Source organism: Sarcophilus harrisii, chromosome 4, assembly GCF_902635505.1.
Source record: "Sarcophilus harrisii chromosome 4, mSarHar1.11, whole genome shotgun sequence".
NCBI classification, from domain to species: domain Eukaryota; kingdom Metazoa; phylum Chordata; class Mammalia; order Dasyuromorphia; family Dasyuridae; genus Sarcophilus; species Sarcophilus harrisii.
The window spans coordinates 373,259,443-373,283,150 of NC_045429.1; the positions used below are offsets into that span (position 1 = coordinate 373,259,443).

A 23,708-nucleotide genomic window follows, 5' to 3' on the forward strand; every position below is an offset into this window, starting at 1 on the left:
AATGTCTGGGGCTGAATCTGAATTCAATTTCTGACTGCAAGTCTGGCATGATTCATTAATCCCCTACAGCTGCTCCTTTTAATTCACCATCTTCTCTAGAAAGATTTCCCTTAGCCAACTATCCAGGTGAAAATGATTTGTTTCTACTTCCCTATTGATTTGAATTTTAGCTTAGTATCATAGAAATTATGTTTAACTACTCTATTTCCTTTTTCCTAGCCCTCCCTTTAGATCTTAAGTTCCTGAGAAAAGACTTTGCCATAGCTCTGTAATTCTAGCTTCTAGCAGAGGGTGCCCTTCTTTTAGCATCACCCTCCATGCCAGATGAGCTCTTTGTCAGGCCCTCTTTCTCCCTGCTCCCTCCCTTGGCTGTGGCATTCCCAGCTTTTGCACTGTTCCAGGGTCTTCTTCCACTGATGTCCTGGAATTCACTGTGTCTCATTTTCATTATATATATATATATATACACACACACATATTTTTGCGTTTGCCCTCAGCCAAAAATGATGGTTAAGATTCCAATGTGATTCTGGACTTGTGAAGATTACAGCAAAATTGGTAACTGCTGTGAACGTTTGCAGTGGATCAGTTAACTGAAATTTATTGACCTTGTGCTTTGTGCCAGGCACTGTGCTAAGCAATGGGGACACAAAGAAAGACAACAAAACAACAACCTTTAACAACAACAACAACAAAAAATTCAACTTGTAATAATTTAGAAAAATTTCAGATGTAGCAATTAAAAGTTCATTAATGAACTTAGAGAGAATGAATAGGGGACAGAGTTCCAGTTTCAATCCATTGTTTTTCCAGTAAACAGTACTGCCTCTCAAAGCAACTATCTCTGGCTACTAGATTCTCTGTAAGAAAAATAAAAAGCCTCTGCACATCTAATTATAAGTATATTTTTCTTTTGCAGGTTTCTTTTTATCTTAACTTAATACTTGAGTGTGACAGCAGTTACAATGTCAAATTATGGAGGGACATAGCAGTCTAAATTGTATTAATTATGATTTCTTGTTTCTGCTCTAATGACAAAAGAATCCAAAGTCTCTTCAATAAAAATTAAGAAAAACAAACTATAAATACAGAGAGGCAGACAGACAGATCATTCACTAGAAAGCAACTGACCACCGGCACCATCAATTTGAGATGGCTAAGCTAAAATAATACACTCAGGGCTGGTGGCTGGTGTAGCCTTGTTCAAAGGGCCTTTGGCCTTCAGTGGTCAGCTGTCCTGGGATTCTCAGAAGCGAGTGAGCTAGTTCCAGGATGCTAGAGAAGAAGGGGCAAACTACCCATCATGCTCCTTTTAAATCTGTCTCCGTTCCATCACGTCTGCCTCCAGTTAGAGAACAGACCTTCGTGTGTCACAGATTTGTTTATTATGATTGTTTCTAATACGTTCCTACTTCTCTGTTGATGTCCCCTTGCTCATTTTGAAACTAGATTTGTCAGATTTCTAGGAAGTTTAGCTTAGGTAACAGCTGCTCATTGGGCGGTGAGCGAAGGAAGGAAAAGCAGAGGATTAGAGATTTCCTTAGCTCTGCATCTGTACATTGACGTCACTGTGGAGGGACGCGTGAACCAGGAACTGAAAGCAGATTTTATTTTGGTTTTCCTTCGCCACCCGTACACAACTAAGTTATGCCACCAGAAGATCACAAACCTACTGAACGAACAGGTTTCTGCTGGGATCTCCTGGAGGGCTGAGTAGCGCAGGGTAAGTAGGTGGAGAAATTGCTCTTTCTGCAGCCATGATGATCCTGCTGTAGCCACTGTGGGGATGAGGGGGAGGGAAAGGGGGGATTTGTACAGGATTAGATCTGTGGGCAGCGCCTTCTGACTGTCAAAGCAAGATAATGAAAAACGTTTGGAAAACGTCGTTACCGAAACTCACTATTTATTTGTTTGGGTCTGGCTGCCATTGCTGAAGAATTTTCTCCGTTCTAGGACTAATAGCAAGTTACTTCTCAACAGGGAAGGTGGGTAACCTGCAATGCAATTAGACTTCTTGCCTCTGATAGGAGGGAACATTTCCAGCACGTAGTATTCCCCACAATCCCACAAAACCTCCTTTTACGTATCAGAAAGTGGTTTTGTTTAGGAAAGAAGTTTTACATTTTAAAGAAAAACTGTTAACAGAGACAGTAGTGGTGATGGATGGGTGGATATTGGGGAAGAGTAAAGATCTTGCTAAGGCTGCTCTTAGTCCCTTCGGAGAAATATACTTAAAGCTCAGTATGATTACTTTAAACAAGAGGTTAACTCAGTGGAATTGATAAGACTATAGTTTTCTAGTTTTAGCATAGTTCAGTAAGAGCCAACAAGGACTGGGAGACAGACATTCCATCTCCCACCATCATGGTGGTGACTGGCGTGTCCTCCTTCATTTCCCTACTGAGACCAAGTCCCCTCTGAAGACCACTAGAACAATAAAGACTTTTAGACTTTATCCCTGACTATTCTAGTGGTGATTATTTTGCTGAAAACAAGGCTGGTCCCGAGACCTCCAGAAAGCTAATCTAAACCTTACATGATGGGACCTGAACGTGGACTAAGGAACCACTTCCCATTGATAAGACTCGGAAATAGAGTGAGTACAAATATAGACAAGCAAGTTTTTAATTAAAAACAACAACAACAACAACAAAAAACAACTGTCTGGGTCTCATGAATCTTATTTGGACCTTGGACTTCCCCTGCCAAATGAACTTGCCTGTATTGGTAAAGAGAAAAAAACAATCAAGCAAAAAGCCAAAGCTTCACCTGATTGGCTTTATTATTTTTCCCCAGTTACTGCTTCTGATAAATTCTGCAGGAATTTAGAGGCTATGGCTTGATAATACATTTCTGTGTTTTACAAGTTTATTAAACCCTATGCTGTATGGTATATATTGGTTTCTAGTATTTAAAGTAGAGGGATTTCATTTGTGAATAAACCAGGTAAAGATTTGGAACAACTCTTTAATTATGTTGAGGCCTAGGGCACTGTGTTCTCTAAGTATGATTAGTAACAAGAATCTTGCATGAAAAAGAGTTATGAATGGAGGAAAGTAGTGAATCACCTTCATTAGAATGTAAGCTCCATGAGAGTAGGATTTGTTTCTTTCTTTGTATTTATAACTTCAGTGCTGAGTATAGGGTTTGGCATATAAGGATGGGCTTGATAAATGCTTGTGATTAATTATTTTATTGAATATTTTCATCTCCATTTGTGTTTTTTAAAATTTTATTTTGTATGGGGAGAATTCCCCAAGTTTTCACCAGATGTAATTTCAAATAAAACATATTTAAATCCATAGGTCACTGATAGAAGAGAAGAGGCAACAACCAATTGGACAGACAACATGATGGTCTCAAATAATCTACAAAATGTCGTCCACAATCCGGTAATTGAAGTTAGTTTTTATTTATGGAGAGAGTACTACTTAATGTGGCTATGCTTAGTTTATGTATGAGCATGTGAATGAAATCGGGAATTATCTAATGCCAAAAAGTTCATCTTACCCAAGAAATATAACGTCTGTCCTACATGGTTTTCATTAGACATTTAGTAAAGAGCAAAATTAACAATTGCATCAGCTCCTCTCATTCTTTCTTGTTAATAGTTGGGGGGAGGGAAGAATCTATTCATAGGATCATAGCTCTAGAGCATCAGAAACTAGCTAGTCTGACCTCATTTTACAGAAGAGAGAATTGAGGCTCATTGAAACATATTCCAAAGTCACACATCTAATAAATAGTTGAGTCAATATTTGAATTCAGGACTTTCCTCCAAATATAACAGTCTCATCACTGCACTACAATGAAATGGAAAGTTGGGTGGGGAAAGAGGATATAAATAAAGAGCCTTCCCAAGGCACAGTAGAGTTAATTATCCCCTAAATTACTGGGGATTGGCTACATCTTAAGTAGGTAGGTAAATAGTTAGATAGGTAGAGATAGAGGTAGACAGACAGACAGCAACAGAGAGATAGAAATAGGTACACATAGGTAGAAATAGAGATAAGTGGAAATAAGTAGATAGGAAGACAGAGATAGGTGGAGACAAAGATGGAGGATAGGTAGGTGGAAATAGAGAGAGATGAGTAGAATGATTTGTATAGACAGAGCAGCAGCAGCCTACTAAGTAGAGACAGACATAGATAAAAACAGACAGGACAGGTAAATATATAATAGATGGAGAAAGAGAGAGAAAGAATGTCTAACAGCAAAACTTCTGAATTTATGTAATGATAAGACCATTAAGAAATGAATTGATTTTCATGTTTTTCATGCTGAGAGGTGTTGGTGTGTATATTGTATCATGAGTTTTATACTGTAACGACTCGGTACAATAAAGGAAAAGCTCATTGTAGAAGTCAATGGAAAATGATCTTTAACAAAAACAACTTTCCACTTTTACTCCCAAGATAATATTTCTATTTTTTAATCAACACTATATTTTTCAGGGTCTTGCTAGACAATATATGGATTAGATAGAAAGTCTATCTAGATCTTTTGCTTCTTTCTTATCCTTTAGCCTTTGGGAGAGATCTCTGTTTCAAAGTATAATAAGAAAGCTGGGCTATTTGAAATGAATGGCTAAAACTTACATGAACTGATGCTGAGTGAAATGAGCAGGACCAGGAGATCATTATATACTTCAACAACGATACTATATGATGATCAATTCTAATGGACCTCTTTAGCAATGAGATGAACCAAATCAGTTCCAATAGAACAGTAATGAATTGAACCAGCTACACTCAGCAAAAGAACTCTGAGAGATGACTAGGAACCATTACATAGAATTCCCAATCCCTATATTTTTGTCCACCTGCATTTTTTATTTCCTTCACAGGCTAATTGTACACTATTTCAAAGTCCGATTCTTTTTTGTACAAGAAAATAACTGTTTAGATATGTATACATATATTGTATTTAATTTATACTTTAACATATTTAACATGTATTGGTCAACCTGCCATCTGGGGGAGTGGGTGAGGGGAAGGAGGGGAAAAATTGGAACAAAAGGTTTGGCATTTGTCAATGCTGTAAAATTACCCATGCTATAACTTATAAATAAAAAGTTATATATTAAAAAAAAAAAAAGAAATGAATGGCTAAAATAAAATCCTTGAATCTGATTTATTATTAAATAAGTACAATACTGAATGCCCATAATTCACTATAGTTCTTCCTCTGTCTGGTTTGCATATGACTGTCCTTGAAGTCTGAAAAACAAAGCAAAGCTATGAATAGGTCAGATAATCCATTAAAGTGATTTATGATATAGACTTGGAAAAGTTGTGGCTCCTATTCTCATAAATGTATAATTTCATATACTACAACAACTCACACAATGAATAGTAATGAATACTTATGCTGTGCTCAGCTAGATGCTGTAGTGGATAAAATAATTTTACTTTTTTAACTTTTGTGTTGAGTTTCAATGTTTTACTCTTGTAATCCTTGTAGTAGATGGATAATGCAAATTGTAGTTATCATAAAATCATAGAAAGCAAAAAATAAACTGTGTATCTGGCTTTTCCTTCCTTATTCATTATATATTTTTTCTATAGATAGCAACTTAAGAAAATTTCCAGCACTACAGTGGGAATGAATTAGGCTCATTTTTTCTCTCCATTCAGAGTTAGTGAAAAAGGTGCAGAAGGCAATAACAAATTTGTAACTTTACATCTCAGACTTGGCAAACATTCACTATTGCTATTGGGGTTCATTGAATTACTACAAAATATATTATATAAGGATGGGGCCTTTGAGAAAATGACATGGCCACAGACCTCAGAGAGTTCATATGCTAAAATAACCCCCAAACCCTCTAAATATCAACATCTCACCCAGCCCTGTAGTCACAATTTTTAAAAATTTCTGAGGCTTATTTTTTCCAAACTTATTTCCTTCCACTAGAACACAATCAGATTCTCATTTTATTTTAATTTTGCTTCCAAAAACACATGTCTCCTTTATCTTATTAAAAAAAAAATTCCCCCTATTTGATACTGCTACCTTTTCAGCTACTGAGCATTTCTTTTGTTTAACAGTCATTTATTAAGCTCCTACATTTTTATAAGGCATTGCTAGATTCTGAGAATTCTGAGAAAGATGAAAAAAAAAAACATGGCACTCCCCTTAAAGACCTTTTTAAAGGGGTCTTTAATTATTGTATATTTCGCAAAATTTATTGCAATAAGTATATTGCAAAAATGAGTAATGGAGAAAAATGTTGAAATAAAGTTTAAGGAGTAAGAGAACACGTTTAGATGCAAGAATCAAAAAAGTTTACAGGGAGGAAGTGGCTCCTATCAGCCTTTGGCCATGATCCTGAGCATTGGAGAATCTTGGTTTAAGCCCATCCCTCAAATTTCTCTGCTTCCTATGATAAGAGTGGGCAGGAGCTGGTTACAGTTAAGAGGGATTCTTAAAGATAAAAAAGATGGGGAGGCAACTAGTTGGCTAAATTTTGCACTTTGAGAAGCCAAAACAATTTAGAAAAAATTGGCTACCAGTATTCACTGGTAAAAGCATAGTTTTTAGAAGTGACATAGACCTTAAATATCACCTGTACTTAGTTTAGTTTTTCACTCAACATCCAAGTTTTTGACTGATATAATTTAATAAAATAATTTCTTTTAATATTTACATAAATGCATAAGTGAGAGAAAACTGTTTTCTTCTTCCTTAGATGATTCCATATGTTGGTACACTTTCTGAGGAGCTGGGGCCTGGGAAATTGGTTATTATCCATGGTTGTGTGCCCAGTGATGCAGACAGGTAACTTTCTATCCTGATGTATACATGCTCAGTGTCCTCTGCCTTGCTTTTGTTAGAAGGGAACAAAGAAGAAAGAAATTGAATTTTTGTGGGTAAGAGTAAAAGGAAAAAATATCAGTAAAGACCATGATATTTCTTGCTCTTTCTCCTTGTGAAGTTAATTTGATTAGTAACAATTTTATATTTGTAGCACGTTATAATTAAAAAATCATTTCACATATTATTTTAGAAACTTGATGAAAAGATAGACTAAAGAAAGGAAGACATACAGAGGTAGACCAATTAGGACATTATTACAGTAGGAGTAGATGAAATCACCAGGGATATAAGTTTTTTTTTTCTCAATAGTATTTTATTTTTTGAAATACATGTAAAGATAGTTTTCAACATTCGTTCTTTTTAAAAAATTTTTAATTTTTATTTTTTCCAATTTTATGCAAAGATAGTTTTAAACATTCATCTTTGCAAAATCTTGTGTTCCAAATTTTTCTCCCTCATTCCCCCTCCAATCCAATATAAATTAAATATCAACATTCATTCTTGTAAGACTTAGTGTGTCAAATTTTTATGCCTTCCCTGAGAAAGGGGAAAAAAAACCAAGCAAACAAAGAACAACAACAACAACAACAAAGTGAAAATACTATGCTTTGGTCAACATTCAGTGTCCTAGTGCTCCTTCTGAATTCAGATGGCATTTTCCATCCCAAGTCTACTGGAATTGCCTTGAACTGATTTATTGCTGAGAAGAGCGAAGTCCATCATAGCTGATCAGGGATAACTTTAGAAGAAGAAGAGGACCTTTAGCAGAACTTTGCCTTCTCTGGCCGAGAAGCAGGGAATTATTGGAATTTTATCCAAGGTTGTACACAAAAGGAGACTAAGGACTTGGGACCTGAGTTCAGGTCTTCTAATCCTATGTTATCATCCAGGAAAAAAATAATTTTGAAAGTAGAGTTCTTCAAAAACAATTACATCTTTATTTAACAATTTTTAATGAGCCACCAGAACAATTTTCATCAAATTTCTCTAGATAATTTCTTTTTAAATCTTACTATTTCCGTGCCTTCCCTCAAACTTTGCAGATTAGCATTTGCTTAACTGCTACTCAATTGACCAGAACATTTCATTTCATAAGTCATTTTTATATATCTTGGTGATTTTTTCTGGCCAAATATTATATTCTTTGCTTATTCTCAAGGAGATTTTGAGTTCTTGTATTCATGGGGGGGGGGGGGGGGGGGGTTGTTTTTTTTTTTTTTTTTTTTTTTTGTCAGTTAATGTAAGATAGAACTTTCTGTTGTATGATTCTAACCACTATGATAAGTATTTAGTAGGTTATTATTATGGTTATCATCATCATCTCTTACTTTAACTTTCAATAGGGTTCAGATGTAAGCATTTATGGAACAAGTTGTGATTCTGCTATTACACTTTTATTCAATTTTCTATGGACTTTCCACTTCTTGTTGTTTGGTTGTTTCAATCCTGTCCCATTCTTAATAACCTCATTTTGGATTTTCTTGGCAAAGGTATTGGCATGTTTTTCCATTTCCTTCTCCAGATCATTTTGCAGATGAAGAAACTAAGGCAAACAGGGTGAATTGCCTTGTCTAGGGGCCCAGAGCTAGTAAGTGTCTGAGGCCAGTATTGGTCTCAGAAAAATAATTCTTCCAGACTCTCCAGGTCCAGCACTCTATCCACTGAACCAACCCGCTGCCCAGACTTATTGCATAGTTGAATAAAATAGCTGCTTTTTTTTTGAGTTAAATAAAAGAAGTTTTGGGATGTAAGCTCAATCTCCATAGGTTCATGTCTTATGATGATAACCAACCAAATACTTAGCATGGCAGTTAGAATTATATAACAGTGTTCTATCATTCCTTAACCGACAAAAGAAAAATTCCCATTCTGAGAATACGGAACTCAAAATCTCCTTGAGAATAAGCAAAGAGTATTATCAAGTATTTAACATTTGGCCAGAAAAATCATCAGAATATATAAAATATAAAAATGACCCGAGTAACAGAAAACACAGTAGCATGATAATATCCCTCTTTATCCTGTCCCTTCCTAACTTTGATCTCCTCTGCTACGCTTCTATTTTGAAACTTTATATTTTGAATATTTTAGAGATTATGGATCTGGTATGATGACATTTAGATGTTTTCACTTTTCTGCTTGCTGTTTTTGCTGTTAGGTTAATTATGCTGTTAGTTGATGATTTCTTTTGCTTTTCTCTTTTTTCACAATTTCACTTTCACTTTTGCAGCTCAGGCCAAAGATTTGGGGCAATAGCTGAAATGATGTTTTTGGATTGTTTCTCTATTTTATTTATAGGTAGAATTCTTGCCTGGAACATAGTAGGCACTTAATAAATGCTAATTGACTTGACTTGACTTGACTTGATTTGTCGCAGTATCCGTAATCCAAATATGCTCTAATAGGATAAACAAATATTGGAAGTTTCATTTAGAACACGGTAGATAAGTGGAATTAGATATTAGAAAACCTATCACTGTTCCTTGGGATATGCTTAGAGATTGAGATGGGTTCACAAATATCTGTAATGACTTCAGAATTAATTGAGTCTATGGAAAATGTCAAACAGGATGAACCAAGAGATTCCCAAAAGGGGAATTACCTCTCCCAGGCATATCAAGAAAGGCATTTTAAAGAAGGCCTGTAAGTCAAATAGCATTTATTAAGCACCTACCATGTTCAGAGCATAGAGAGCATTTGATCTGGATCTTGAATGTCTTCAGTAGGCAAAAATGAGCCAATTCCAGGATGAGGGACTCAGTTATTTACATGATTGCTTCACAATCATTTTTGAGCCTTTTCCATGGTGCCAGTATTAGTCATCTGAGCATTCTATGATTTCCATAGATCAGAGGCTATGGGCCATTGCAAATATAATATGTGCCTAAGAAAATAATTTTATTGGCTGAGACATGCTATGCTATGCAAGCTTCAGATTATATCAGCTGGCCAAAGAGAAGCCTCCTGTCCTCCCCCAACTCCTCCAAAATGACCTTTGATTCCAACATGTCCTATATAATTTCCATAGAGAGGTCTAAAAGCCAATGTAAATACATACAGGTAGAAGATGATAATACCATCTTGGGAATTTATGATAGTAGTCTAGTTCAGTTGGAGTGAAGAAAATAAAAAGAGAAAATTCAAAATTATTACTATGTTTTGATCACAATTACTTTCATCTGGAATATCTCAGAAATAAGTATATTATCTGAAGTATTAAATAATTTATGGCAATTCAAAATTGAGATCCAAATAATTCCTTTGATCTCTCAAATGGAATGTTACTTAAAGAAATAGACTAAACATTGCAGCAAATAATACAGGGCATTTTAAGTGTCAAGCTAATTCAAGAAGCATTAAGTTTCTACTATGTGCTAGGCACTGTTCTAAAAGAAAGGCAACAGAAAATGTTTGTGGCAGCCCTGTTTGTAGTAGCTAGAAATTGGAAAATGAATGGATGTCCATCAATTGGAGAATGGTTGGGTAAATTGTGGTATATGAATGTTATGGAATATTATTGTTCTGTAAGAAATGACCAGCAGGACAAATACAGAGAGGCTTGGAGAGACTTACATGAACTGATGCTGAGTGAAATGAGCAGAACCAGGATTATATACCTCAACAACGATACTGTATGAAGATGTATTCTGATGGACATGGATTTCTTCGACAAAAAGAAGATCTAATTCAGTTCCAGTTGATCAATGATGGACAGAACCAGCTACACCCAAAGAGAGAACACTGGGAAATGAGTGTAAACTGTTTGCATTTTTGTTTTTCTTCCCGGGTTATTTTTACCTTCTGAATCCAACTCTTCCTGTGCAACAAGAGAACTGTTCAATTCTGCACACATATATTGTATCTAGGATATATTGTATCTAGGACCTATTTAACATGTATAGGATTGCTTGCCATCTGGGGGAGGGGGTGGAAGGAGGGAGGGGAAAAGTCGGAATAGAAGTGAGTGCAAGGGATAATGTTGTAAAAAATTACCCAGGCATGGGTTCTGTCATTTAAAAAAAATTAAAATTAATTAAAATTATTTTTAAAAATAAAATAAAATTAGTGGGGGTAGCTAGATGGTGCAGTGGATAGAACCCCAGCTCTGAAGTCAGGAGGACATGAGTTCAAATGAAGCTTTAGATACTTAATATGTCCTAGCTGTATGATCCTAAGCAAGTCACTTACCTCGAATTGCCTTGCCAAAAAACAACAACAAAGTGACAAAATTGGCAATTCTACCTAAATTGATTTACTTATTCAGTGCTATTCTAATCAAATTTTCAACTGTGATAGGCCCAGAAGAAAGCATGAATGAGAATCCCTAACATATTCAAAGGACATAATCTGCTGAACATACGGATTTTGCTTGTCACTTATACTTCTGTAAAGTAAATAAGAAATATCTCCATGTCTATAAGTCTACAGAAAAGACATTAGAAGTGATCAGACCAAAACCTTGTGTTTGACAGATCAAGAAACTGAAATCCAAAGAGTTTGAATGACCTTGTTTTTCAATCATTTTTCATTTATGTCCAACTTTTCATGACCTCATTTGGGATTAGCCAAAGAAACTAGAATGATTTACCATTTACTTCTCCAGCTCATTGCACAAACGAGGAAACTGAGATAAGCAGGGTTTAGTGACAGGGTCACACAGCTAGGAAGTATCTGAAGTCAGAATTAAACTCAGGAAGATGAGTCTTTCTGATTTTAGACTCTCTAACCAGAAAGTCATCTAGCTGCCCCTGGATGATCTTCCCAATATCAAATTGATCCACAAGTCCCATCTTTTCAACACTATCTTATTTGGTGATTTAAAGAAGTACATCTCCAATGATAATGCAGAATGATTAACAAAGCAAGCAATTCATGTATTTTACAGATGAAGATAAAGAATAATGATTTTTTTTAATGATTTTTTAAAATCTCCACTAAAAATGGGGATGAGAACGTAAGACATGGCATGATGTCTATAGCATTGGAACTGGAGTCAGGAAGCCTTGCCTCAACATGCTGCTTCAGTTGTAAACTTGGACCAAGTCTTTCAACAGTTTGAGTCTTGAATTTCTCATCTATAAACTCAGGGAAGAATAATAACAGCTACTTCACAGAGTTGGTGTAAGGGTTGAACAATGTAAAGACAAGATATTATTTCGCAGACTATTATTCAGTGGATTTTAGATTATCATGAATTAGTCAATAAGCATTTATTAAGCATCTACTGTGTGTGAGAATACAAAGAAAGGCAAAAGACAGTTGTTACTTTCAAAGAGTTCATAAATAAATGGGGCAGATAACATGCAAACAATTACATACAAAGATGATATAAACAGGACAAATTAGAGACAATTGATAGTGGGAAGGCAGTATCATTAATGCATTAAATCAAGGCTCTAATCATACTATTTGTGGAAAACCCCCAGAAACACTGATGATGGTGTGGATCCAAGAGTTGAAAACACATGGACTTAAGTCCTACCTCCTTAATTCCTAGCTAAACTTTTAACAGTCATACATGATGACTGTATGACCCCTAGGAAAGTCACTTACTCTTTCACTGAGCATGCACAGAGGCAACACCCTGGTAAATCATCTTGGCAAACAGGCTAAACAATATTGAGAGTAACCAAGGAGTTTCAAACCCATCAATGGCTTAGGGGGATGGCTACCTCAAGCATTTGAAGAAATGGGTAGATAAGAACAATTTGTTCCAATGGCATTAAAGCAGGCATTGTAGAGCACTTGGATTTGATCAGACGTTGAAGACATCAAGGTCATCCCCTGCATCCTGAGCCATTGCCAATCATGACTTTTACATTAACACTGAACTTTGGTTACTCTGAAATAGAGTATAATTTTATATAACTCTGCCTCACTTAAATCTAATTTGCGTGCAAGTCAAGACATCACCTCATGATGATATTGGTCCTTTTGGAATGAAGGATGAACAATCTTTGCTTGAGTAACTGATAAGATTGGAGTTCTCTCTAGTAGGAGTTTTAGCACCAGGACTTAACCTATATTAATAAAATCACAGGTGCAGATGATGTGACAATAAATCACCTCTAACTTGTAAAAAAAAATTGAAAAATAGAAAAATAAAAGAAAGGCACAATCCATGGCCTCAAGGATCTTAAGTTCACAATCTAGTGAAGGAGAAAACATGTGAACAAAATATATAGAGGATAAAGTGAAGGTAATCTCAGAGGAAAGGTACTAGAATTAAAAGCATCTGGAAAGGCTTCTTAAAGAAGATGGAATTTTAGCTGAGACTTGAAGGAAACCTGGAGACAGAGACGAGCAGGGAGTGGGAGCCAGCCAGTGAAGATCCACAGATATTTTATTGGGAATTTGTCACACATTATGAGAATTTTGGTGGAAGTATAAGATAAGTGGGGCATGAGTGTAGACAGCAGAAGTGTTTCTAGGAGAGTGATGGCTTTTTGATTTATAATGAAAGTGGGTACTATGCAGGGATGGAAGGGATTAAAGAAGGAGGATTGGAAACTCTCTTCCTTTCTTCCTAAAAGACAAAAGACTGATCTCTCACATGCTTTTCTCCAAATAGGTTCCAGGTGGATTTCCAGTGTGGCAACAGCGTGAAGCCTCGAGCTGATGTGGCTTTCCACTTTAACCCTCGGTTCAAAAGATCAGGCTACATTGTATGCAACACCTTGATGAGGGAGAAGTGGGGAAGGGAAGAGATCACCTATGACATGCCATTTGAAAAAGGAAAAGATTTTAAGATCATGTTTGTGGTACTGAAGGACAAGTTCCAGGTCAGTTTGTGGGAAAGAGAAATTAATTATTTACTCCCTAGTAGAGGATCTTCATAGCCTCCTGGCTGTAAAGTTGGAAACAGCCTTAAAAGGGGTCTAGTCCAATATCCTCATTCTCCAGATAAGAGAAAAAAGACTGTGAGAGGTACAATGACTTGCCTTTAGTGGCACCTGTAATGTCAGAGCTCTGATTTGAACTCAGATTTTTTTGACACCAAATACAATGATTTTTTTTACTTAAATTAATAGATAGATATTCAGTGGAAGGTTGTGTTAGTAAGGTTGACAGACTTCATCCTAATAAATGTGAATTAGGTTCTTGTTGCAGAGCCAGAGGTGATAGTCTTACTCCTTGCCAGCTAACAATTACCTATTATTTCATTAATCCAGAGAGCCACTACATAGCTCAGTACACTCCACTACTACTTTTAGGTTTATTTTTTTCCTTTCTTGGAACCTAAATCTCTATCTTTTCAAGTTCTCCCCTTAGCTTGCAGTTCTGCCATCTATGGCCAAACAGAGCAGTTGGATCTTGGTTTTACAGGAAGGCCCTTCAGGTAGATCAATCCCCTTTGGAGACACAGCTATCTCTTCTGTTTGGTCCAGCATAAACATCCCCATTTCCTTCAAATGATCACGTGTTGAATGTGCTCTAGGTTCCCTTGCTGCCTCGGTCTCCTTCCTCTGGATTCATTCCAGTTTGTCCATGTGATGCCTAAAATTGAATACACAATCTGTGGTCTGGCTAAGACAGAGAACTGCTCTCATTTATTTTACTTATTTATTTTTTGGCAAGGTAGGTAGGGTTAAGTGACTTGTCCAAAGTCACACAGCAGTGAATGTTAAGTGTCTGATAATGGATTTGAATCCAGGTCGACCTGACTCCAGAGCTGGTTCTCTACCCACTGTGCCATCTGGCTGCCCCTCATTTGGGACATTATGCCCCTGCTAATATAATTGTATTCCTGGTGGCTTTTTGGGTGTTGTTGTTGTTTTTTTTTTTTTGGCTCTTGTATCTTACTGCGGACTCCCAGTGAACTTGAAGTTCATTATCTCTGTGTGTGAAGGGCAAAACATTTGAAAAGTCATTCTGTTGGCAGCAGATAAATTTTATGCTTGTTATCTTATAACAAATATTACTGCACCAAAAAGCAACTTTTTAACACTAACATTTAAATGTTGTAAAGTAAAGTAAAAAAACACTAACTAATACTAACATAATATTGTGATGTTAAATAGCTGCAAATCATAGGATACTAGAGTCTTTGAAAAAATTAAAATGACACACCTAAAGGTAAATGAAGAGACACATAAGCAGATTATAGCATATTGTATTACCAATGGAGGATGTATACAAGAGGTAGCATAAAATCTATCATCAAAAAAGCATATGACTGAAAAATGGAGGTGTGCTAGCCATGAAGTGAGGGTGACAAACAGTGGAGAGCCAGTCCTGGTTGTTGCATTGGTACTAATCACACATGAGATAGACCTTCTCTGGTTGTTCCACAGGAGAGCATGCACAAGAATTGCACAGGATGAATTGTTCCCAGTAATGACATCACATATCTCTTGGAGTAACATGATATAGCACTTTCTACTACATAGTAAAAGCTTAATAAATATGAGCTAATTAACTGCTGTGTAGACACAGTTTAGAGGAAGTATGATTTTTAGTCATATTATACTCCAACATATTGTGAGCTCAAAGAAGAAAGAATTGGGAGACAGTGTGGTGCAGTGGAAAGACTATTCAACTTGGAGCATGGGACTTGGTGTGACTGGAATGGAGTTTATATTCTGACTTTGCCATTTACTACTTTAGGCATGTCACCTAATGTCTCAGGACCTCATCTGTAAAATAATGGAATGGACTAAAGGAACTATAAAATCCATTCTAACTCTAGATATAACATGGTAATGAAATAAATTCAAATACTAGAGATTAAAACTATAATGCTGTTATCTGAAACGTAGAGATTTTAATTTAATTAAATAAAAATTAAAATAGTTAACCCTTTAGATATAGTGTATTCTAGTTGTCTGCTATCTTCATAGGTGGATGTGAATGGAAGACATCTCTTGCTCTACGAACATAGAATTAAGCCAGACAAAATAGATACCCTGGGAATTTATGGCAAAGTACAGATTGAGAAAATTGAATTTCCCAGTAACATGGTAAGTAGCTTCATGTATTTTTTAATTGCTTTTCTAAAGCTTTCTTTAGAAATGAGAATCTAAGAGTTCTTAATGAAGTGTTCATGAACCTAAGTTTTTGGGTTGGTTTTTGTTGTTGTTGTTATTGTTTCTTTTTTAAAGTAGATAGGTAGTTAAATAGATAAGTGCAAAACTAGATAACTACATTTCAGATTCTCTTAATAATCCATTTTATTTTATCTCAGCATTTAAAAACATTATTCTGAGAAGTCCATAGTGTTCACCAGACTGTTAAGGGGGGACCACACAATAAGATGACACAATAAGATGAAAAACCCTTTATCTAGTAAGATAGAGAGAGAGTGCTAGTCAGGATATATGTCTGTGAATATATTGCTCATGACCTGGAAAGTTAATTACATTCTTTTAATAAACCTGACTTTATTTGGATTGTTATAATGTATACTATATCGGATCTGGAATTTTTATGTTTTTTGAAGTGAGTTCAGTAATATATACTTAGCCATCCCTGATCCCATTAGCTAAATGGTCTGCCCTTCCTTTGATTTCTCATGTATTATTCTTTCTGAACCTCTTTTGCCTTTATCACAATCTTTTTATTATACTTCCTTGAGCATGTGCTAAAACCTGTTCTCTCTCACAACCCTAACTAGATTGGAAATTCTTTCAGGGAAGGTACTATAAAATTTTTCATCTTTGTTTATTCAGAATATAGCATAGTGTCTTGCATAAAAAGGCAGTTATTGAATGTTTATTGAACTCAGCCAACTTAGGGCCTAATGGATTTGACTTTCTGCTTTAACTTCATCACTGTGGTACTTGCCATTGCTGGAGAAATGAATAGTTTCTGGAAAAAAGTTCTTCATCCCAAAAGTGAGGAAAGAATTCCAGGGAGAATGTCATCAGTAGGCTCAAACCCAAATCCTTTTTTTTTTTTTCCACTTCCCTTTCACTTTCATAGATGGAGGAAAAGCACAATATATTTTTAAATGATTCACTAGAAGTTAAATTAAAAGATAAATGGAAATCTTTTATCCCTTCTCAAGAAAAGGAGGGGGAAAATCACTGTTTAATATTAATTAATGAATTTCATTTATACTTAAAAGAATATGAAATTCCTTAAGCAGACCAAACTAAGAAAGAATGTTTTGAAGTATCAGATAATTGAATTCTTAATTTGTTCTTCAGTCTTTAGAAGGAAATCAAGCAACTTCTTTGGGAACAGTGAATATGAATTCAAGTAATGTAAGTAAGAAAAACTCACTGTGGTGATCAAGATTCTTTAGGTCACTTTGTAAATAAGAAGGCAAAGTGTTTATTTTTCTAATTATATCTCAAATATATAACCACTAGAGATGAATATGTAAAAATGAAGAGTAACACTTCGTATTTCTTTTAATTCTTTATCTTTTTCTTCCTTCTTTCCTTCCTTCCTTTCTTTCAACTGGTAGGGTAATTAGGGTTAAGTGACTTGCCCAAGATCACACAGCTTGTGTCAAGTGCTGTGTTCTATCCACTATGTCACCTACCTATTTCTAGAGTTCCAGATTCAGACAAAAGCTTAGGCTAAGAAGGAAAGCATCATAATTCATATGAAAAAGAATCACTCATTCACAGATATTAAGAAACATATTACATCACCAACTTATAGTTAGAACACTGGCCAGATGAAGTTAATTATTAGGTTAAGTGTTACAATAATAATAGGTGACATTTATTTATTTATTTATAGGTTGGGTTAGAGTTAGCACTTGCACAACATTATCTCATTTAAAATCCATAATATCCCAGAAGAGATTTAATAAATTTAAACAGCTGGAGATGGTTTGGGATTGTTTATGTGCCCAAGATGAAGGTCTTGCTGCCTTCAGCATATTTATACTTCATGAACATAGATATGATTCTGAGCACTCTCTTGGTCAGTTAGAAATAGTAATAAAAAAAAATTAAGTGCTTATAAGCCAAGGACAGAAATTCTGAGAAAATATTATATCATGATGATATATAAAAAAACAATAAAAGCCATCCTCTGACACGCTGAATTATCATTTCAAATGATTAGCTTTTTATATGGTGGATGAGTCTTGAATTTATATCACATGCTAGTTGTAGAATTCTGAGCACAAACCACATGACTTCAGGAGCAAAGATTTATTGGTTCTCTCCAGATATTATGATAGATAGATGTTATGATAATGATTACAGGATCATTTTCTCCAGATTATAAATATAATAAAATATAATCCTTGTTATCCTTATTTACATTATTTCTCTTATATCAGGTACAAACATCTGCGGAGTCACAATTTGTAAGTATTTTTTTACTTCTAGATGAAAGGAAAAATTATAAAATGAATTAGAAATCAATAATGAAATAGACAAATTAATTTAACTGTTTTAATCCAGAATCTTTTTCCATGAATCCCAAAGAGGTAATGGATGATAACGGTAGCCAATAGAAGCAAAAAAAGAAGAAAAAAGCCATATTCATTGAATGTTCTAGAGTGAAATGCCAATTTACAATACTTGCATATCTATCATACATTTGTTTACCTCTATGCCACTGAAATGTTGTTTATCAGTTCTGATTCAGTGGGATAAAGGCCAAAAATAATTCTATATTATTTATAATGAATTATATAAGATTCTTACTGTAGCAAAAGCCGAATATGACAATTTCATGTTCATCTGTAGCATACAAACTTCAAAACTATTATTACATCAAGTTCTAAAAAATACACAGGGTAGTAATTAGCACTGAACGAAATCATGTATATTTCCCCATGCCCTCCCCATTGAGAAGCTTGTAGTATTTAGCAGAATAATATTGTTCAGTTGCCTATCCAACTCTTCATGATCCCATTTGACTTTTTCTTGGCAAAGATACTGGAGTTGTTTGCCATTTTCCTTCTCTTTCTCATTTTTCATAGAGGAGGGACTGAGACAATCAGGTCTGTGACCTGCCCAGGGTCATATGGCTTACAGAATGCTGAATCAAGACAATTAGTATAAGCAATACAGTTTGTATCAATTCTGTGTCATAGAGCTGATAATCTGGGAGCACTTCTGGTGTCCCCCAAAAGCAGCATCATCGCTTGTTCAATTTGTCCATGTAACCTGCCTTCTCTAGCCCAGGCAGATCTGCTGAAGATGTTTCCTTTTTTCAGACACTTCCTTATGTTGCACGGTTGAACTCTCCAGTGAAGGCTGGGCAAACCATTGTCATCAAAGGAGAAGTGAAGAAAAATCCCAAGGGGTGGGTAACAGTAAACCCTCAACTCCTAAAATATTATGACTTTTTGCCTTTGTACAGCTCAGATAATGGTTTAAGGCACAGTAGTTTACTGGATTTGTGATCCCATCAATATGTATCTTTGCTCCATCAGCACTCATCCATGTCAACTCATATGGTCATACTTTCTCAACATTGTATATAACAACAAATGTTTATTAAATTTTATTTGGGTCTAGAACTCAGAAGAGATGTCAGGTTTGGAGAAAGAGAGTTGGGAATCATCTGCATGGAGGATTTAGATATGAATGAAATCGTACAAAGAAGGAAAAGACTAATAACAGAACTCATTGAAAAACCCACATTAGGGAAAATGTATTTAGCAAGGATTGATAATATTTTTGTTTTATGTGAAGAGATTGAAGCAAAAAGAAATTAAATAATTTACCCAAGTTCACAAAGCTGGCCAATGGGAAAGCCAAGAAATAGAACTTGGATCTTAGTCTGGGGAACATGAAATGGACATTGGACAAGGAATCATGAGATTTAAATTCTAATCTGATTCAGCTACTAATGAGATTTTGTGATTTTTAGATTAGTCACCTTTGAAGAAGAAGGGGCGGCACAATGAATAGAGTACTGGCCCAGAAAGAACTGAGTTCAAATCAAGCCTCACATAATTAAAACTAGCTATGTGACTCTGGGCAAGTCATTTAATCCCAATTATCTCTCCTCAACCCTCCTCCCCCCCAGCCAAATGAATAGGAGGCCATGATAGTAGTCCACATTTGAAAAGCAGACTAGGACTAGGGTGGTTGAAGTGGGAATGAAGACGAAAGCCTGTATTTGAGAGAAACTGCCACAGTAAACCTATGTAGGCTTTAGTAATTGACTGGTTATAGAGAAGTGGGGGAGAAAGAAGAATCAAAAGTGATTCTAAGTCATGAGCCCAAGAAACTGGGAAGATGCAGATGCCATCAAGAGAAATTGAGAGGTTAGAAAGAGAAGCAGGTTTTAGAAGAAGGAGCTTGGTTTGGAATTCAATTAATTCAAGGTTTTTGTGGAACAGTGTTAAGACCTAATTCCGTCCCACACCAAAACTCCTTGCCTCAATACTACCTTGTTAAAACATCTGGTAGGGAATGTGGAAATGTTTTACATGGTTTCATGTGTAGAATGGGGCACTAAATTTCTTGCCTTTGCAGTGGGTGGGGGAGGAGATGGGGAGAGGACATAATTTGGAATTAAAAATAAATTTTTTAAAATAAAAAATTTAAAAGAAGACATATACTTCCACCTTTCATTATTTGTTGATTTGGACTAATCTTTTTATTTATTTATTTTTTGTGCTTTTAGAAGCTTTTCTATTGACTTCATAGCAGCCAGTACAAAGGACATAGCTTTGCATTTGAACCCCCGGCTAAATGCTAAAGTATTTGTAAGAAATTCTTTTCTCTGTGAAAGCTGGGGAGAAGAAGAAAGAAGTATTACATACTTTCCATTCTCCCCAGGGATGTATTTTGAGGTAAGAGACTCATGTGAATTGAATGGGAGATAAAGAAACTCTTTATGAAAGGCTCCATTTAAATTGATGGTTTCTGGGCTCTAGTTAAGTAAGGGTAAGGGGGGGATCTGTTTTCTGTACTCTTACTATATACAAAATTAATCAGTTGGCTGACTCATTAGAATTCATTCAGCTACAACAAAATTTATGTCCTTGAAAATGATTGTCACAATTTACTTAGGCAGCACTATACTAGTGAATGGTGATTTTAAATGCATAAGTGATATCAAGAACTGGAAAAGCCACCACATTATTGAATTTACAAACAGAAAGATACAGAAGTTGTTATTAGTAAATATTATTAGCCAACATATGAGATTATCTTGAAGGATTTGCATAGTTTGAATTAGTAGCCCCTTCTCTTAAGGTGTTTACAATCAAAAATAAATTGAACAGGATTTTACAATCAAAAATAAATTGAATAGGATATATCTCTGAACTACATGCAGCCATGAACTACATAAATTGGCACTAATGTAGGCTATGAAGTTTAATTCAACTGTGTGCAATAGAATAAGGAAATAAAAGAAGCTGGGTTTATCATGGAGATTATCCTGGAAGACATAGATTTCAATCTAGGTTCAAATGAGAAATGTTCAATGATAAAGACCAAAGGATAGGTTGTTTCAGATGTAAGAGGACAACTAGAGCAAAGGACAAGAGATGGGAAGAAAAACATTTTTGAGATAACATTTTTATTTTTCTAGAGAGAAGACAGTAAGAATGGGTGAATTAAGATCATAGGAATAGGTAGAGTGAAGTCATATTGGCCAAGTACCATAGAAGGGAGGTGATTCTTGATGCAGTTGTTGGATTAGGTTGATTCAGCTTGTTTGGCAAAAGGCTAGATGGAGTCAGGGAATGGTACAAGAAGGTTATGGCACACAGCATGAGTTCACCAAAGTCTACTTGAAGCGTTTTTAGTGACTCCTAGAAATCTAGAGTGATATGAATAAATACCGGGCTGCTACAAATAAATATAACTTTTGCCTAAGGTCACATAATGGCATAATTACAATGAGAACTCAAACCTCTTGACTCCCCATCCTTTTTGTGATAAGTCCTGTGATACTCTGAGATAGGGGAAGCAGAACAATACCCAGGTGGTAAGAGATGAAGGTATCAAGAATGCCCACAATGAAGATCTTTAGTGTAGGGTGTAGGGTTGAATACCATTCCCTTCCTGCTGGAAATCCCAGAAAACCAGGGAGAGGGCATTATAGTATCCATGCCAGATGCAGACATAAGCCAATAATTTCCTATAGCCTTGGCAGGGGTCCATCCAACTCAATCAGAATGCTGCTAATCTTGGCTCTACTTAAGTAATTATTGTTATTATTCTTTAAAAAGAAACATCTACATTTCCTCTTCTTTTTTTTTTTTTTTATGTGTTTCAGATGATTATTTACTGTTCTACCAACGAATACAAAGTTGCCATAAATGGAGTCCATGCCTTTATATACAAACATAGATTTAAGGAACTTGACAGAATTGACACACTGAAGATCGATGGAGATATTAATTTATTAGATATAAGGAGCTGGTAGTTGGAGTCCCAAGAGCAAAATCATAACATGACTTACATAGTAGGTGCCTTTTAACATTATCAATGTGAAATTCCTCTGTTGTTCACTTTCCTTATTTGGTCAAGTTACCTTTCATAATATAAAAATTGAGAAAGGTCTTTTTAAGAGTTATCCCTAAAATACAGCTTAGACTGGAAGAGGAAGAAGAAATCTGTGGCACAGAGGACATTATAGCTACTCTTGGTGGTTTTGGATTCATTCCCCACCAGAGGTTCCTCTTTTCCCTCTTTCTTTTTTCCTATTTGTCCACCTACTCCTCCCCCTTTTTCCCTTTTTCTTGTCCATTGTTTAACTGCTGGGACAATCAGGATTAAAAAGGATTGCTAAATTCTATTCTAAAAGAATCCAAAACCAGTCTAAACTGAATTATATTTATAGGATCTGGCTTAAAAGTTGCTAATAATCTGATGCTTTAATTTTGGCTTTTTATGATTCATTTAGAATACACTTAATAGCTAATTATTTCAAATTTTAAAAAGCATGACTTGTAATTAATTCCTTTGTTATAATACCCATTTAGATTGTACCATAGCCTTAAAGAACTCATTCATTATGTAGACAAGTAAGAATAATAAATCTCTTGAAATTGTTAATTTATTTGAATTCTCATTGCATATATTTATGAGTCTAGAACTAATGACTACTTTTTCACACAGTTATAATTCAAATACATGTGACTATATTAAGTGATTCAGTATTCAGACTAATCAGGACCTAGCTGTAATACTTTACAGTAAAATGAGCCAAAGTTTAAAAAAAAAACTAATTGCTCTTGAATCGAGATTGCTGTTGTATCTACATATTATAGACAAAAAGAAATAGGCTGAGGGTGGTTATTTTGTGTATGAAGAAATACCAATTTCAGAAGGATCTGCATTTTAAAGATATGAATGATCAGGTCCTTGTGGACCTGTGCTAAAAATTACTTGAATACACACCCGGGAACTTATGATGATTCCATTGTAAACTAGCATGTCTATTTGAATTTTATTTTTAATAGTTTTGGTGGGGTGAGAGTACCATGTACCATCAAGATCAGATTTCCTACATATATGCCATCTTGAAGGTTGATAGAGCAGATGCTACCAGAAAATGCAGTACTGAATTTTGAGAAAAGACTGTGTGGTAGAAGTGATGAGCTTGTTTGCACGAACGTTTTACCACTCAAAATCTTACCCCATTCTCTCATTAGTAACAGTTCCAAAAACAGCTCTACTCAATGTGATTATATTGAAACCTATATTACTAAGTTGAAATGCTTTACATTTTTAGCTTTAGTATTTCCCACAAAGCTTGCTTTCAAAGTAACCTACTCATTATAAGTCAAATCATGTAGCAATTTCAAGGATTTCAAGCAAATTTTTTCAGTATTGATTTTTATTTGATGAAATGCTCTGGTGAAGAGACGCCAAAGAAGTGGCACTTAAAAGGGTAACTCGGGTCTCCTTGTTGATCTTTCTAGACAAAGTAACAAAAGCTCAGTTTTTGCCTCAAAACTTTCTCTTCACTAAGTAAGGGCTGAGATTCTATAGAAATAAATAATGGTA

General features: G+C 35.3%; 1 protein-coding gene across 3 annotated transcripts; it reads left to right on the forward strand.

Moving 5' to 3' along the window:
• The first annotated feature begins 1,399 nt into the window (after positions 1–1,399).
• Positions 1,400–22,761, forward strand: LGALS8 (galectin 8). Of its 3 annotated transcripts, none has more exons than XM_012547947.3 (10): positions 1,403–1,723; positions 3,306–3,392; positions 6,692–6,780; positions 13,391–13,601; positions 15,660–15,779; positions 16,968–17,024; positions 18,062–18,088; positions 18,947–19,035; positions 20,368–20,536; positions 21,973–22,761. In XM_012547947.3, the coding sequence occupies exons 2-10, from the start codon at positions 3,351–3,353 to the stop codon at positions 22,120–22,122; spliced, it is 954 nt and encodes a 317-aa protein (XP_012403401.1). In that variant the 5' UTR covers positions 1,403–1,723; positions 3,306–3,350; the 3' UTR covers positions 22,123–22,761. The 3 variants fall into 3 exon arrangements, with proteins under 3 accessions (XP_012403403.1, XP_012403401.1, XP_012403402.1); XM_012547948.3 differs by lacking the exon at positions 1,403–1,723 and adding an exon at positions 1,832–1,985; XM_012547949.3 differs by lacking the exon at positions 16,968–17,024 and having other exon boundaries at positions 1,400–1,723.
• The last annotated feature ends 947 nt before the right edge of the window (positions 22,762–23,708 follow it).

What these genes read in the sequence shown, in the direction of transcription:
- LGALS8 (XM_012547947.3), top strand. Translation starts at nt 3,351, where the DNA reads ATGATGGTCTCAAATAATCTACAAAATGTCGTCCACAATCCG. An exon ending in TACTGAAGGACAAGTTCCAG is followed by an intron (nt 13,602 to 15,659) that starts GTCAGTTTGTGG and finishes CTATCTTCATAG; the next exon opens with GTGGATGTGAATGGAAGACA. An exon ending in TTGAATTTCCCAGTAACATG is followed by an intron (nt 15,780 to 16,967) that starts GTAAGTAGCTTC and finishes TTTGTTCTTCAG; the next exon opens with TCTTTAGAAGGAAATCAAGC.